The sequence below is a fragment of the Salvelinus alpinus genome, chromosome 2 (genome assembly GCF_045679555.1).
Source record: "Salvelinus alpinus chromosome 2, SLU_Salpinus.1, whole genome shotgun sequence".
NCBI classification, from domain to species: domain Eukaryota; kingdom Metazoa; phylum Chordata; class Actinopteri; order Salmoniformes; family Salmonidae; genus Salvelinus; species Salvelinus alpinus.
This window is the reverse complement of record NC_092087.1, coordinates 29,692,805-29,706,914: the sequence shown is the minus strand read 5'-3', so window position 1 is coordinate 29,706,914 and position 14,110 is coordinate 29,692,805. Positions and strand designations below refer to the sequence as shown.

General features: G+C 43.8%; 2 protein-coding genes across 2 annotated transcripts; one reads left to right on the top strand and one right to left on the bottom strand.

The window, feature by feature from the left end:
- The first annotated feature begins 2,794 nt into the window (after nucleotides 1-2,794).
- LOC139558511 (kelch domain-containing protein 7A-like) lies at nucleotides 2,795-7,555 on the top strand. Its single transcript, XM_071373676.1, has one exon. The coding sequence runs from the start codon at nucleotides 4,646-4,648 to the stop codon at nucleotides 7,001-7,003; it is 2,358 nt and encodes a 785-aa protein (XP_071229777.1). The 5' UTR covers nucleotides 2,795-4,645; the 3' UTR covers nucleotides 7,004-7,555.
- A 95-nt stretch (nucleotides 7,556-7,650) lies between these two features.
- LOC139558519 (cilia- and flagella-associated protein 107-like) lies at nucleotides 7,651-13,269 on the bottom strand. Its single transcript, XM_071373687.1, has 6 exons — nucleotides 13,182-13,269; nucleotides 12,202-12,265; nucleotides 10,672-12,086; nucleotides 9,949-10,059; nucleotides 9,564-9,738; nucleotides 7,651-9,184 (listed from the first exon to the last, which is right to left on the bottom strand). The coding sequence occupies exons 3-6, from the start codon at nucleotides 10,801-10,803 to the stop codon at nucleotides 8,904-8,906; spliced, it is 699 nt and encodes a 232-aa protein (XP_071229788.1). The 5' UTR covers nucleotides 10,804-12,086; nucleotides 12,202-12,265; nucleotides 13,182-13,269; the 3' UTR covers nucleotides 7,651-8,903.
- Nucleotides 13,270-14,110: the final 841 nt, after the last annotated feature.

Genomic DNA, 14,110 nt, shown 5'->3' with positions numbered 1-14,110 from the left:
GCAAAAATCCCAGAACCACACCCCCCGACCAAGTGAATGACCTGCAGAGAGCTGGGACCAAAGTAACAAAGCCTACCATCAGTAACACACTACGCCGCCAGGGACTCAAATCCTGCAGTGCCAGACGTGTCCCCCTGCTTAAGCCAGTACATGTCCAGGCCCGTCTGAAGTTTGCTAGAGAGCATTTGGATGATCCAGAAGAAGATTGGGAGAATGTCATATGGTCAGATGAAACCAAAATATAACTTTTTGGTAAAAACTCAACTCGTCGTGTTTGGAGGACAAAGAATGCTGAGTTGCATCCAAAGAACACCATACCTACTGTGAAGCATGGGGGTAGAAACATCATGCTTTGGGGCTGTTTTTCTGCAAAGGGACCAGAACGACTGATCCGTGTAAAGGACAGAATGAATGGGGCCATGTATCGTGAGATTTTGAGTGAAAACCTCCTTCCATCAGCAAGGGCATTGAAGATGAAACGTGGCTGGGTCTTTCAGCATGACAATGATACCAAACACACCGCCCGGGCAACGAAGGAGTGGCTTCGTAAGAAGCATTTCAAGGTCCTGGAGTGGCCTAGCCAGTCTCCAGATCTCAACCCCATAGAAAATCTTTGGAGGGAGTTGAAAGTCCGTGTTGCCCAGCAACAGCCCCAAAACATCACTGCTCTAGAGGAGATCTGCATGGAGGAATGGGCCAAAATACCAGGCAACAGTGTGTGAAAACCTTGTGAAGACTTACAGAAAACGTTTGACCTCTGGCATTGCCAACAAAGGGTATATAACAAAGTATTGAGATAAACTTTTGTTATTGACCAAATACTTATTTTCCACCATAATTTGCAAATAAATTCATTAAAAATCCTACAATGTGATTTTCTGGATTTTTTTTTCTCATTTTGTCTGTCATTGTTGAAGTGTACCTATGATGAAAATTACAGGCCTCTCTCATCTTTTTAAGTGGGAGAACTTGCACAATTGGTGGCTGACTAAATACTTTTTTGCCCCACTGTATTTCAAAGTTAAGCTGTCATTTAGTCACTAGATTGGTTAAGACAATAAAATGTGTTTGTAACCTTAAAAAATGAAACACCTCGTACTTTTCTTGTTCTTTTTTAGAAAACAGCTCCAAAAGCTATGATGAATGCATTAGGAAATGTGTAAATTGTCTTTTAATTACTTTAATTACTCTGCCTGAGTAAAATGCACATCATTACTTTGTTTACAAAATGATAAATTCTGTGAGTTCAGGATATACTCATTTGTTTTCCTAATCATGTTTTTCAGAGTCCATCTGAGGAAAGGATGTAACCAGTATTTAACTTACAAAAAGTACATATGTACAGTGCATTCGGAATGTATTCAGACCCCTTGACCTTTTCCACATTTTGTTACGTTACAGCCTTATTCTAAAATGGATTGAACCGTTTTTTTTTCACCTATTAACGTACACACAATACCCAATAATGACAAAGCAAAAACAGGTTTTTAGAAATGTTTGCAAATGTAATAAATTAAACAAAACGGAAATACCAGATTTACATAAGTATCCAAACCCTTTACTCAGTACTTTGTTGAAGCACCTTTGGCAACAATTGCAGCCTCGAGTCTTCTTGGGTATGATGCTACAAGCTTGGCACACCTGTTTTTGGGGAGTTTCTCCCATTCTTCTCTGCAGATCCTCTCAAGCGATGTCAGGTTGGATGGGGAGCGTCACTACACAGCTATTTTCAGGTCTCTCCAGAGATGTTAGATCGGGTTCAAGTCTTTGCTCTGGCTGGGCCACTCAAGGACATTCAGAGACTTGTCCCGAAGCCACTCCTGCGTTGTCTTGGCTGTGTGTTTAGGGTCATTGTCCTGTTGGAAGGTGAACCTTTCCCCCAGTCAGAGGTCCTGAGTGCTCTGGAGCAGGTTTTCATCAAGGATCTCTCTGTAGTTTGCTTCGTTCATCATTCTCTCAATCTTGACTAGTCTCCCAGTCCCTGCCGCTGAAAAACATCCCCACAGTATGATGCTGCCACCACCATGCTTCACCATAGGGATGGTGCCAGGTTTCCTCCAGTGACACTTGGCATTCAGGCCAAAGAGTTCAATCTTGGTTTCATCAGACCAAAGAATCTTGTTTCTCATGATCTGAGAGTGCCTTTTGGCAAACTCCAAGCGAGCTGTTGTGCCTTTTACTGAGGAGTGGCTGAGGAGTGGCCACTCTACCATAAAGGCCTGATTGGTAGAGTGTTGCAGAGATGGTTGTCCTTCTGGAAGGTTCTCCCGTTTCCACAGAGGAACTCTGGAGCTTTGTCAGAGTGACCATCTGGTTCTTGGTCACCTCCTTGACCAAGGCCCTTCTCCCCAGATAGCTCTGTTTTGCAGGGCAGCTCTAGAAAGAGTTTTGGTGGTTCCAAACTTCTTCCATTTAAGAATCACTGTTTTCTTGCTGCAGCAATGTTTTGGTACCCTTGGTTTTTGCTCTGACCTGCAGTGTCAACTGTTGGACCTTATATAGACAGGTGTGTGCTATTTCAAATCATGTCCAATCAATTGCATTTACCACAGGTGGACTCCAATCAAGTTGTAGAAACATCTCAATGATGATTAATGGAAACAGGATGCACCTGAGCTCAATTTCGAGTCTCATAGCAAAGGGTCTGAATACTTATGTAAATAATACGTTTTTTACCTGTTTTTGCTTTGTCATTATGGGGTATTGTGGGTAGATTGATAAAGGAAAAAAAATATTTCATCCATTTTAGAATAAGGCTGTAACATAACAAAATGTGGAAAAAGGGAAAGGGTCTGAATACTTTCAGAATGCACTGTATGTGGATGTTCATTGAAGGCTCATCCATGATAAAAGAGACAGTGGACCAAATAAAAGCACACCACATTGAATGATGGATATTGCGTGACATCCTGGCTCTATTGTGTTTGTGTCGTGTTCAGGATATTTGTAGGGCATGCATATCTGATGGCCAACAGAGGAAATCTATGTAATCATGCTTGTGATGTATGCAATATATTTTTTTCACAAGTACATAAACAAATACACATATACACATCAATTGCTTTATCTTTTCACACGTCAGTGCTAAACTTGTAATCAGAATGGCCTTATGGTAATTTCGCCCTCTGATAGTCATGTATAGCTACCGAGTTCACTTTCCCCTCATCCTACCTGATCTTAATCTATTACACACTCCACCTATCCTCCAAAAAGAACCCTTATGGTTATATGGTTCACCTTAAAAAGTTACGGCTGTTTAAACTGTTTACATTTCCCATTTCCTGTCCATATCTTATCACAATATCATATCACAGGAGGAGAAGAGGTGAAAGTGTCTCCATACAACACTGCACATGCTAGCAATCATTTTGTTCTGCAGTGCTCCTGAATGGTACACCTGAGATGGCGGAGGCAGTGAGGAGAATGAGCTGCCTTTGTGTGACACCAGTGAATTATTCACCACTAACCATGCCGGCTGAATCCGGATCCCTTTATGGGCATCTGGAGCCTATGCTATCAGATGGCCAAATAGTGTCTATGTCACAGAGGACACCGGTCAAATGGCTCCCTGCAGGACACACCTCCCTGAGATCATCGCATCGCTGCCGGCCCAGCTCTTTGTTATGACTCTGGCCTCGGTCAAGCGTGTCGTTATCGGCAACACAAATTACAATTTGACAGCTTAACTGCAGTGACTGAGTGACAGGACTCAAGGGTGACAGAGATGTATGTATTGTATGTCAACGCAGTCTATAAATATGGATGATATTGTCAGATTCATACAGTCAACATTCCTTTTTGGCATTGAGGCTCTGTCTTACAGTACGCGTTCATAACGGTGTGTGATAGAAATTACCATACAGTCATTGTTTTTAGAAGTCTGTGCTTTAATGTATAGTTCATTTCTATAAGAACATGATCCCTGGCCTCTTTTCCTGTTGTAGCTGAGCCAAAACCAATGTGTTGTATAGTGTGTTGTATAGTGTGTTGTATAGTGAAAGATATTTCATCTTTAGTTTTGCCTGTGCAAACAACTGTATCCTGGTCATGATGTCCTTAAATGTGACCAATCAGCCTTTCCCACGCCTTAGTCAAACCATGTTTTCAGCAGACAGCAGCCTGTCATGTGTTTGAACTGGATCATTATTTTCTTGTTGACATAGGTCTGAAATAGAGACATATGATCCAGGCCACTCCTACAAATACAGTCATGTAAACATTAGGCTCAACAGCACTATAGTCTGAATCTGTGTTTAACCTTGTGGCGATATAGTTTCCAAATTATTCAAACACTTAATTAAATCACTCAGTAAACAACATGATAAACTCATCTTGTGATGAGTCAATAAATGTAAATATGTACACTGGAACTATCTAAGTATGACTGTTCTCTACGACATAGTGAAGGCCAGAGCAAACATGATCACCTGTTGCAGGTGGAATGTGACCGCTGCCCCGCCCCAGCAGCGAGAGATGTAAATAGTGTTGGTATCAGTTTACAAGTTGTCCAGAGAGAAGAGAGAGAACAGACACAGTATTCAGACCTCTGCAGCCTGCAGGTTACCAGCTACCATTGGCTAAGATGCACTGAAAAGAAATACCCAGACAAAAAGGTTGTTCACCTTGGCAACTCCTCCGTTTAGTCATGCCCATAGCAGATCTGCTGGGTGTCCAGTTCGACATGCAACTGCTGGGGAAGCTGACGTGTTCCGTGGCCGCTGTTCTGCTCATCTCCTGGGCTTACAGGTTCTACAGCTCCAGGGGTACAGCAGCTAAACCCCAGCTCTATGTGAGGCCTCCTCCAGACAGAACCACTGAAGCACCCATTGGAACCTGTTTGAACTGCAAGATGGAACTGCGACCTCCAAGCACAGCCAAACATGACACCAGAAGTGATGGGGACAAACGGCCTGGCCACTCACAGAGTGATGACCTGACACCTGACAAGACCAATACAGGGACAGGGGAAGGAGAAGTGACCCAGATTGAAGAAGCAGGCAAGTTCACAAACACTAAGGAAATGGCTGCATTGCAAGAGGAATCAAATGTAGAGGAGGACAACAGCTTGGAGTTGGAGGAAGATATCCCCGTGTTTGTTGAGGAGGCTGAGATTAAGACCAATAATTGTATGTTTGGATCCATCTTGAAACTCCGTGATCCTAATGACAGTGGGCTGGCCAGCCCATCGGGCCGTCGATCCCCTTGCTTTCTGCAGAGGCTGGAGGGCAGTGTGGGGCTGGGGGTCGGCAGAGAGCTGAGGCAGGACCTGGGGCTCCAGGGGGCCTACTCCAGCTTTCTCTCCAAGGCAGAGATCACAGTGGAGGATGCCAACCTTGTGATGGAAGGACCTGGGGACCAGAGCATTGTGCGGGGAAAGATCTATGAATACTTTGTGGAATCTTCCTCGCACTCCATCACAGACTCCATATTGGGTCAGTTTGAGGGGAATTCACTGGACTCACAGTCTGTGAAATTTGGATGCCGTGGCAGCAGCCTCACTGAGCCTCCCTCGTCCCTAAGCCCCATCATCATGCGTGATCTGGTTTTGCCGCAGAGTCCTGTTGAGAGGCCGTTCTCCCCAGTTAGTCCGGAGCCCACATCTCCCATCAAGCCGGGTCTCATACGCAAGGAGAGCTACCTCACAGCGGCTGAACAGTCAGAACTCCTGATCACCTCTCTGATACCCAGAGCCTCGACCCAGCTGAGGCCCCACTCTCAGGCCTATTCATCAGGGGATCCCAGCCCTGTCAGTCCCCTCAGTCCCACCACAGACACCAGGGGCCCCAGTGCATGGGAGAAGCCCAGCCTAGAAACCATAGCTGGGGCTAGATTTGTAAATCTGCCTCCAGAAAACATGGGCAGCTCAGAGTTGGAGAGCTTAAAGGCCAAACTTGATTTGGGCAACTGCATGGAGGTGCTGGAGCTGTCTAAGAAGCATGGGCAGGCCCCTCTGCAGCAGGCAGCCCTCAGAGTGATGTCTGACAACTACCTCCAGGTCCTCAGGGACCCAGGTCTGTATGGGATGCTGAGAGCAGGCGAGCGGGATGAGATTCAGAAACAGCGAATGAGAGGAAGGCAGTTCTTAGTGGCAGCCAACATGGTCCCTCAGGACTGGGTGGGGAGTAGTCCTCAAGGGACAAAAACAGAGCAGCGAGCCACCAACAAGCCATCCAGTGGTCTCTACTGTTATGATGATTATATAGACAGCTGGCACCCATTGTGTCCCATCCCACAGGAAGTCATCTCCAAAGGCTGTGCCGTGTGCACTATGGACAACTACTTATTTGTAGCAGTGGGGGGCTGCCAGCAGGGCGCAGACAGAGAGATGAAACCTTCCAAGAGAGTGTTCTGCTACAACCCTGTAACGTCCATTTGGAAAGAGATCAGTCCTATGAATGAGTCCAGGCCCCACTGCAAACTGGCAGCCCTGCAGGGCTGCATCTATGCCATCGGAGGGGAGTGTCTGTCTACCGTAGAGCGCTATGACCCCCGCTCTGACAGATGGACTTTTGTGGCCCCACTGCCCAATGATACATTTGCTGTGGCCCACCATGTCACGGTGTGCAATGGGGAACTCTTTGTTCTAGGGGGAACACTGAGATACACACTGTTGCGCTACAACCCAAAAACCAATGTGTGGAGGAAAAGCGCAATAACGGGAAGCAAAATGAGGACCACCGAGATAGTGGGGGTAAGAAACTTTCTGTATCGCTTCGATGTCAACCCACAGCTAGGCATCAGTGTGTACCGCTACCACACCGTGGCACGACTATGGTACGAATGCTGCACCAAACGCCTCGCCCACTGCCCTGCCTTCCAGTGTGTTGTTGTGGACGACACTATCTACTGCATAAGCCACCAGTTCACCATGAGGTTCCTGGCTGATGAGATCTCTCCGAGCTTCGTAGCGGATGATTTGAGTGTCCTCTCTGCAGCTAAGGGCATCCTTTTCCCCTTTGTACTCTCACTTCCTGATAAGAAAGCTCTCCAGACAAGTGTGTGACCAGGAATGATTATCCTCAGCACAGACAAGGACACAGCAGTGAGGGAGTATCTCATGTATTTATGCACCAAGGCCATTTTCATAGCTGAGAGTGTCCTACTGGGAAGCACAGCTGTCTTAATCAGAGGCAATGAAAGTAAAATATTAACGCCATTAATGGTAATTAGACTACTGCTTGTTTAGATTTATTCAGGGTGTACTGCCATAGAAACTCCATGTTTTTGTGAAAGCTGCTTGTTCTTTTCATTTCCCTCCTCCCTTGCACTACCGAGTTACTTCTAAATCATGCAAATGTAAAAATAATTTATAAACAAGTCTTAAGTTAATTCACTCAACCATAATGCTTTGGAGTACTGGGTTGATATAATAATAATCCATCACAGTGGGCAGCTGTGTAGATTACAAACATTACTCACACAGGACTGGACTCAATACAATTATCCACAGTTGGTCTGTAAATATGACATGATGTAGAAGGTTGTGACAGAGCATAATGTACTGTATGTGAGCTTCAATAAACAATAGTCAATGCTACTATTGAATCTCTTCTAAGATTGGAGTATAGTATTCGCCTGTTTTCTTCTGCTGTTGTTTTCAACATTGTTGATATTAGAAGTTATTAATGCACCAACATAATGAATGACTGTGATGAAAGTACTCTTGATTTTATAAACAAATATTTATCGTTACATTTGTACAATATTAATCAGCAGAAGAAAGAAATATGCAAAAATAATAAAAACCTGAAAGCAGTTTGTTCAGCATTGTGTTGGCATTTAAGTCATGTGGTTGAATCATGATTTAAATTAAATACGTTTTCCTTCCAGACAGTGACTGATTTTCAATGATAAGTCATCAACAATTTAACAAACAGAGCTCTGCTGTGTGATGTGTCGTGTCTGACTGCAGAGTAAATCAATGAATTTGTAGGATGATAGATGTGGCGGTTAATTGATGTGTTGCATAATTACATCAACAATATACATGTTTGAATGAATGTTTAAATGTATAATAGTTGTTTCATTCAAATCAAGGTGTCTCACAAAGAGCAATCATAGACTAAGAACAACAGAGTGGCACGGCACCCTTGTCTTGGATTCCATTGTGTGACATGTCGCTATAGCGCCATCATGTGGTCTGACTAACCAAACATACAAAGGAGTAATTGATAACACATGATCTACCCATATTTTCTGACTCACAGAAAAATCAGCTTGAGTATTGAAATGAGTAACGGAGAGGCGGGCAGAGGGCTGCACTAGCTGAGGCAGCAGGAGAATAGAGACACAGATGGTTGACCATCAAACATATAAGCATCTTTGATTCCTCCTAATTAAACACTTTGATTCCCTGTAATTAAACACCTAATGGAATGGGAGTTAGACAGGTCCCCTCAGAGTTTGCCTTACATCACTCATAGCTCCTGATATGGACACCCAGGTCAGCTCTGACATCAACACTCTCTTTGATTTCCAAAGCATCTAGGCTAGGGTATTTGGTATTTTGGTATTTTATTAGGATCCCCATTAGCTGTTGCGAAAGCAGCAGCTACTCTTCCTGTGTCTACACAAAACATGAAACATGACATAATACAGAGCATTAATAGATAAGAACGGCAAATAGAGAAACAGCGAATTGCAAATATTAAGTGCGAGGAAAATAATTAGCATGTGATTATCCTAAATGTTCAGATGTGTTTTGCGGACACTCCTTCCCTTCCTGCATGCACCCCCCCCCCCCCCGTAATTTTCTAAGTTTTTTGATATCCCATATGTTCTGCTTCATTTAATTTTTCATGCCTTAGAGTAATAAAAAATGAAATCCTCAAACAGCACCACTTTGAGCACGGAGTATCGAAACAGCGTGTGTGGCGCGCCATCTCAGGGCCCGAGCTCTGTGTCTACACAACAGACAGGGGAGGGAGGAGGCTGGCGGAGACTGAGTTGTCTGGGACCTGTCTGCAGGGCCGTTGTTTCAGATCCATGTCCTTGTTGATTCGATTGGCAGGATGGAGCTTACTGGAGTGGCCTCGTGGCACACTGGTGAAGCGGGGCTGGCAGAAAGCACTGAGTGGGTAATTCTGGTACGCTGACCTGTACACACTCAGCGCAGGGAGGGGGGACTGCTGCTGGTCCAGACGGACCTGTCTAGACTCCACCAGGCCAAAGTTAGTTGGAGGTGCTGGAAGGGAGAAGGGAGGGAGAGAGAGAGAGGGCTCAGCTGTTACAGTGCTGCAGTCATTAATTATATCTGTGACAGATTTGGAACAATCCAAGGCCATTTATTCTGCCTGAACTTTAATTGTTGAACACTGCATCTTTGTTCTTCCCGGTTTTTCTTTACTTGAGACTAGTTTGTAATTACAGCTGACATTTTTCTGTGCCACAGTCAAGTAAATACAAGCTTTTTATAATTCAAACATACTGTGCGATGATTTTTTACCATATAAAAGTGGGTTTGTCAAACCAAGGTGCTGTGTTCCGTATGGGTTTTGCACTCAAAACTTGGTGGAACCAATGCTTTAGAAAGGGGCCATTCTAATGTTGACTTCCTCTCTTACCCAAGCTTGGGTGGTCAGACTTCTCTGGCGTCCACGCCAGCCTGTCTGGATGCCAGTTGCGCAAGGCAGGCAGGGTGGAGGTGCCCTGGCGCCCATACATCTCATCATAGTGGGTGACCAGGTAATGGGAGGGCAGCGTGCCGTGGTGGGAGAGAAGCAGCTTAGCGGGAAGGCCCTGGAACACACCGCAACCCACTATTCTACTGGCCATCCATTGCTTTAAAACAATGGCAGATGGCACACTGTTTCTTTGATTGATTAGCTCATTACCTCTGGGGATACGAATAATCTAGGTTTAGATTTTGTTCTAACAGACTTTTAGGCCTAACTTGACTAGCATTTTGCTAATGCTAATGATATCATGATCCTGCTGTGTAAGACTGACCTCAGCTTTCCGCAGCGCCTCTCGTCTGAGGATGACGTCTGGCCGGTGGTCCCTCTGTGGCTGGTAGTCTGCACGGTTGGTGCTGTTGGCTGTCTTACACTCTCGAGTGAACTGTCTCGCACAGACAGGGTAAATAGACAGGAAGAGGAGGAGGAGGGGGTGAGAGGAGGAGAGGAGGGATTGCTCAGCCACTTAAGCTGAGCTCAGCAAAGCTCACACTTCACCATCGATCCATGCTGTTGTACAGTATTTCTAAAGACATCCCTCTAGTCAGAACCTGAAGCAGCAGCCCGCGGCCCTGCCTGGCGTCAATGCAATTAGACTGCCTCTTGAGTCTCTCACACTTGGAGTCTGTGCTGATGTAGATTAACTGAAGCCCTCTAATTATTTTTGTATAGATTTGCAAACCGACTGAGAAGCAGCAGAACCATTGGAAACCAGCCATTGAACTAGTTTGTTGAAGATCTTTGGCTACAGAAAGCAGGAGGTACAGCACATTCTCACACTCAGTGCAGGTGTTTCTTGTGAGAATCTCATTTGGATCGAAAGGAAAGGCTGCTGTACCCACGCTTTGCTGTGATTAAAACTCTTAATAATGACTTTTGATGACTCTTGCCAAATGTTGCATTATTTGATGAATTAGCAACATTCATCACAGGCAATGCATGATAGCAACAACAATTAATTGAAAATCTCAAAATAAACGTTTGATTAAAAACCTACCTGAAACTTCTCTTCCACCCAGTTGCCAATTAGAACTTTGTTTGCATACTTCTGCTCTATTCTCCAGCCAGGTTGGGTCCATTTATCATAACTCTTTTCCTGATTTCCCATACTGTATGTGGTACTGCACATGGTGTCACATACAGCTGATTAAGAGCTCGTTTGGTCCTAATATTAGAGCATAGTTAGATCAAACAGAACGGATGATGGTGCATTTCACCTGCTCTCATTGTGACATAAGAAGAGGAGCTCGGTTGCTATGGATACAGCAAACATTCTGTACCTGAAACAGAATAGTGGAACAGTAGTGGAGGCAAATTGAAGGCAAAGGACCTGCATTATGATAACACTTGGTGCAGTACTGTATAGTGCTGTATTTTTGAATGTCAGAGAATTCTGCAGCAGTTAGCATATAGCTCATACATGCAATACACGTCTTAATTTAAATCATAATGAATATAATTGGATGCATCTTTCTGTAGAAATGAAAATGAATGCCTTAACTGATTAAAATAAGAGTAAAATATGTACTAAGCTGTGTAGGAGTTTATTAGCTTTGCCTGTAAACAGAACAAAGTCACTTGCCAGGAACATGAAAAATCTAATCTCGAAATAATCCCTATATAATTTTTATACGTTTTTACGTAGTTTAAAGTTATATCTACAGCCTATGTTGCAGATGGGAAGGTTAACCAGCCTATTTTTTTATTCCATTAGTCTAAGGAAGCGGTCTGGCATGTGATGACATGTGACTTCCAGTTCCAGGTCCAGCAGCCACTTCCTGTACAGGATCCCAACATCCCTCAGCATGTCGTACACACAGGTCAGGATAAAGGCCGGTGGGGTCAGACGGATAACAGTGTCATCCTCCAGGAGCGGGGACACCTCCGGATCCAGACGGTCTTTGATTTTGTGGTACACCTCCCTGTTGTAGTCTAAGTCTGAGTGTACATGCTGGCGGTGGCACCGCACCCTAGACTCAGGAGGGAGGTGTTCTGGGGAAAACCACTCCTTGAAGGCCAGCCTCATCTCAGCATGGATGTGGTTCCCCTCCAGCACATCCTGTCACACTGACGTGTCCCCGTTGAGATACTGCAGGAAGTAGAATGCCATCCGGCCACAGAACAATATGGGCCCAGCATGATTCTGCTGGTATGAAGGCAGGTTGAAATCTGCCATCTGCAAAGCTGGGTAGATGAGGACCTGGGCACAGGGAGACAGCAGATGTCCATTCTTTCTCTTGGCCAGACGCTGTCACAGTATGGCTGCCAGGTTTCCCCCAGCACTATCACCCCCGACTGCCACTCTTCCTGGGTTCACCCCGAACTCTGCCTCTGCCACAGACAGGAAGTGACACGTTGCAGTCTCAGTCATCCAGCTGAGTGGGATACTGATGTTCAGGGATAAGCCGGTATCTAAAGAGGGTAGAGAAAGGAGCAACATGTCTTTGACAACTTCACAGCCCTTTTCACTATATTGATCTGCTTTGGAAGCACATTTTGAGTCAGTGAGTCAGAAAGTAAAAGTTACCCAACAGAAACCACTGTGGTTTCAGGCTCTTTGGCAATGTGCCTGCAGACCTCATCAGCATTATCTGATCACAAGAAACAGAACATTAGTGTTAGACTAGAGTAAACAGAGAATTAAACTTTTTTCTTTTTTTATATGAGCAGGCCCCTATTGTAAGATAAATAAGCAACATTATCTAGACATCATGTTTTTCTTATCTTTTTACCCAAATTACCCAATGCCCATCCTCCACCATTGAAATACACCAGGCCCTTCCTCAGGCCCAGTGAGCCAGCTGTGGGCTCATACACTCTGACAGGCACCTCAGAGAAGGTGAGATCCGTCACACGTAGTATAGGGGGAACTGGTCTTATAATGACCAGGAACCGTCTTCTGAACTACCTGGGGAACCTGACCTGATGACAGCCGAACTTAGAAATAAGGTTAACATGAACCATTGTGAGGTGAAATATTTTCCAATTGCCACAATATAGCTTTGCTTTTCTTGTTGCTTGCACACTAAGCAACAATGAATGCAACAACATAATGAATAACCAGTGACACAGTTAAGGTTTTACCAGAAGGTGGACTACAGTACAGTACTGTGAAAACTCTGCTTGAGTGTCCTTACCCGAACAATGACTGACTTTTTGTAATTTATTGTTCTCTTATCAACACCATTGAAGTTTATCAGTGGTTAGAGTACATTGAAAGGACAAACATCTTTTAAAAGAGCTGAGTTCTCTTTTTAATAGTATTCAAGCACGAAGATGTTTTTCTTTTCACCAAGGAATAAATTAAATCAATTATTTTTTCAGAGATTTGAACGTGATTTGACTGCAGAAAACATCAAATAATAAGCACTAACAATTCCATAGATAGATACACACCACAATTGCTATGCCAACAAACATGCCATGAACTACATGCAGTTTCCCTCAATTTGCAACCCCTTGAGGAATTTCTGAATTCATCAGCTCAGAATACAGTAGACCAATTACCAGAAGGAGGCTGCAATCAAGGCAGCAAAGCCAATTATTAAAATTGCAGTGATGATGTCCATGGTGCTTCTAGTGTGATCCCAGGTAGGCTACAGTAGAAATAGCTAAGTCATTAGGTATGAATGTTTTATCCAGCTACTTTGGTTTTATTTGCCCCTCCTACATGCCCCTCATACTTTGTGTACACCCTGCTCTGACCTTGTTCTATCTAAGTGACTTTGAGTGGCAGTAACAAAGCAACATTCATTATTTTATTCAATGTATTTTATGGACTCAAGCAATTAGATATTTTTAACACATATTTCACAATTAGCTATTTTTATGAATATACAGTCCTTTAGTTTGTATAAACACAGGATAGTAATTAATACATTTTAAATGTCCTTTAAAAGTGAAAACTACTATCACATTTATTGTGAAGCAAAGGATCTGAACTTTCACTGTTCATCTGTAGATGGCAGTGATGGCTTGAGTGATAGCAGACCATGTTCCCTAGTCTAGACATGTGGCAACAAAATGCATGGTATTTGGAATTGAAAACATATAAATGTGTTGTTGTTTACAAAACAATTGATGTTCATTAGAATTCAGAATTAAATATAAAATATATACAGTACCAGTCAAAAGTGGACACAGGTCCTCAGTTCAAGGGATTTTCTTTATTTGTATTATTTTCTACACTGTAGAATAATAGTGAAGACATCAAAACTAGGAAATAACACATGTAGAATAAAGTAGTAACCCAAAAAGTTTTAAAGTTTTAGATTTGATGTTCTTCAAAGTAGCCACCCTTTGCCTTGATGACAGCTTTGCACATTCTCTCAACCAGCTTCATGAGGAATGCTTTTCCAACAGTCTTGAAGGAGTTCCCACATGTGCTGATCACTTGTTGGCTGCTATTCCTTCACTCTGTGGTCCAACTCATCCCA

What these genes read in the sequence shown, in the direction of transcription:
- LOC139558511 (XM_071373676.1), top strand. Translation starts at nt 4,646, where the DNA reads ATGCCCATAGCAGATCTGCTGGGTGTCCAGTTCGACATGCAACTGCTG.
- LOC139558519 (XM_071373687.1), bottom strand. Translation starts at nt 10,803, where the DNA reads ATGTGCAGTACCACATACAGTATGGGAAATCAGGAAAAGAGTTATGAT. An exon ending in GGGTGGAAGAGAAGTTTCAG is followed by an intron (nt 10,060 to 10,671) that starts GTAGGTTTTTAA and finishes TGTGCGAGACAG; the next exon opens with TTCACTCGAGAGTGTAAGAC. An exon ending in AGGCGCTGCGGAAAGCTGAG is followed by an intron (nt 9,739 to 9,948) that starts GTCAGTCTTACA and finishes GGTGTGTTCCAG; the next exon opens with GGCCTTCCCGCTAAGCTGCT.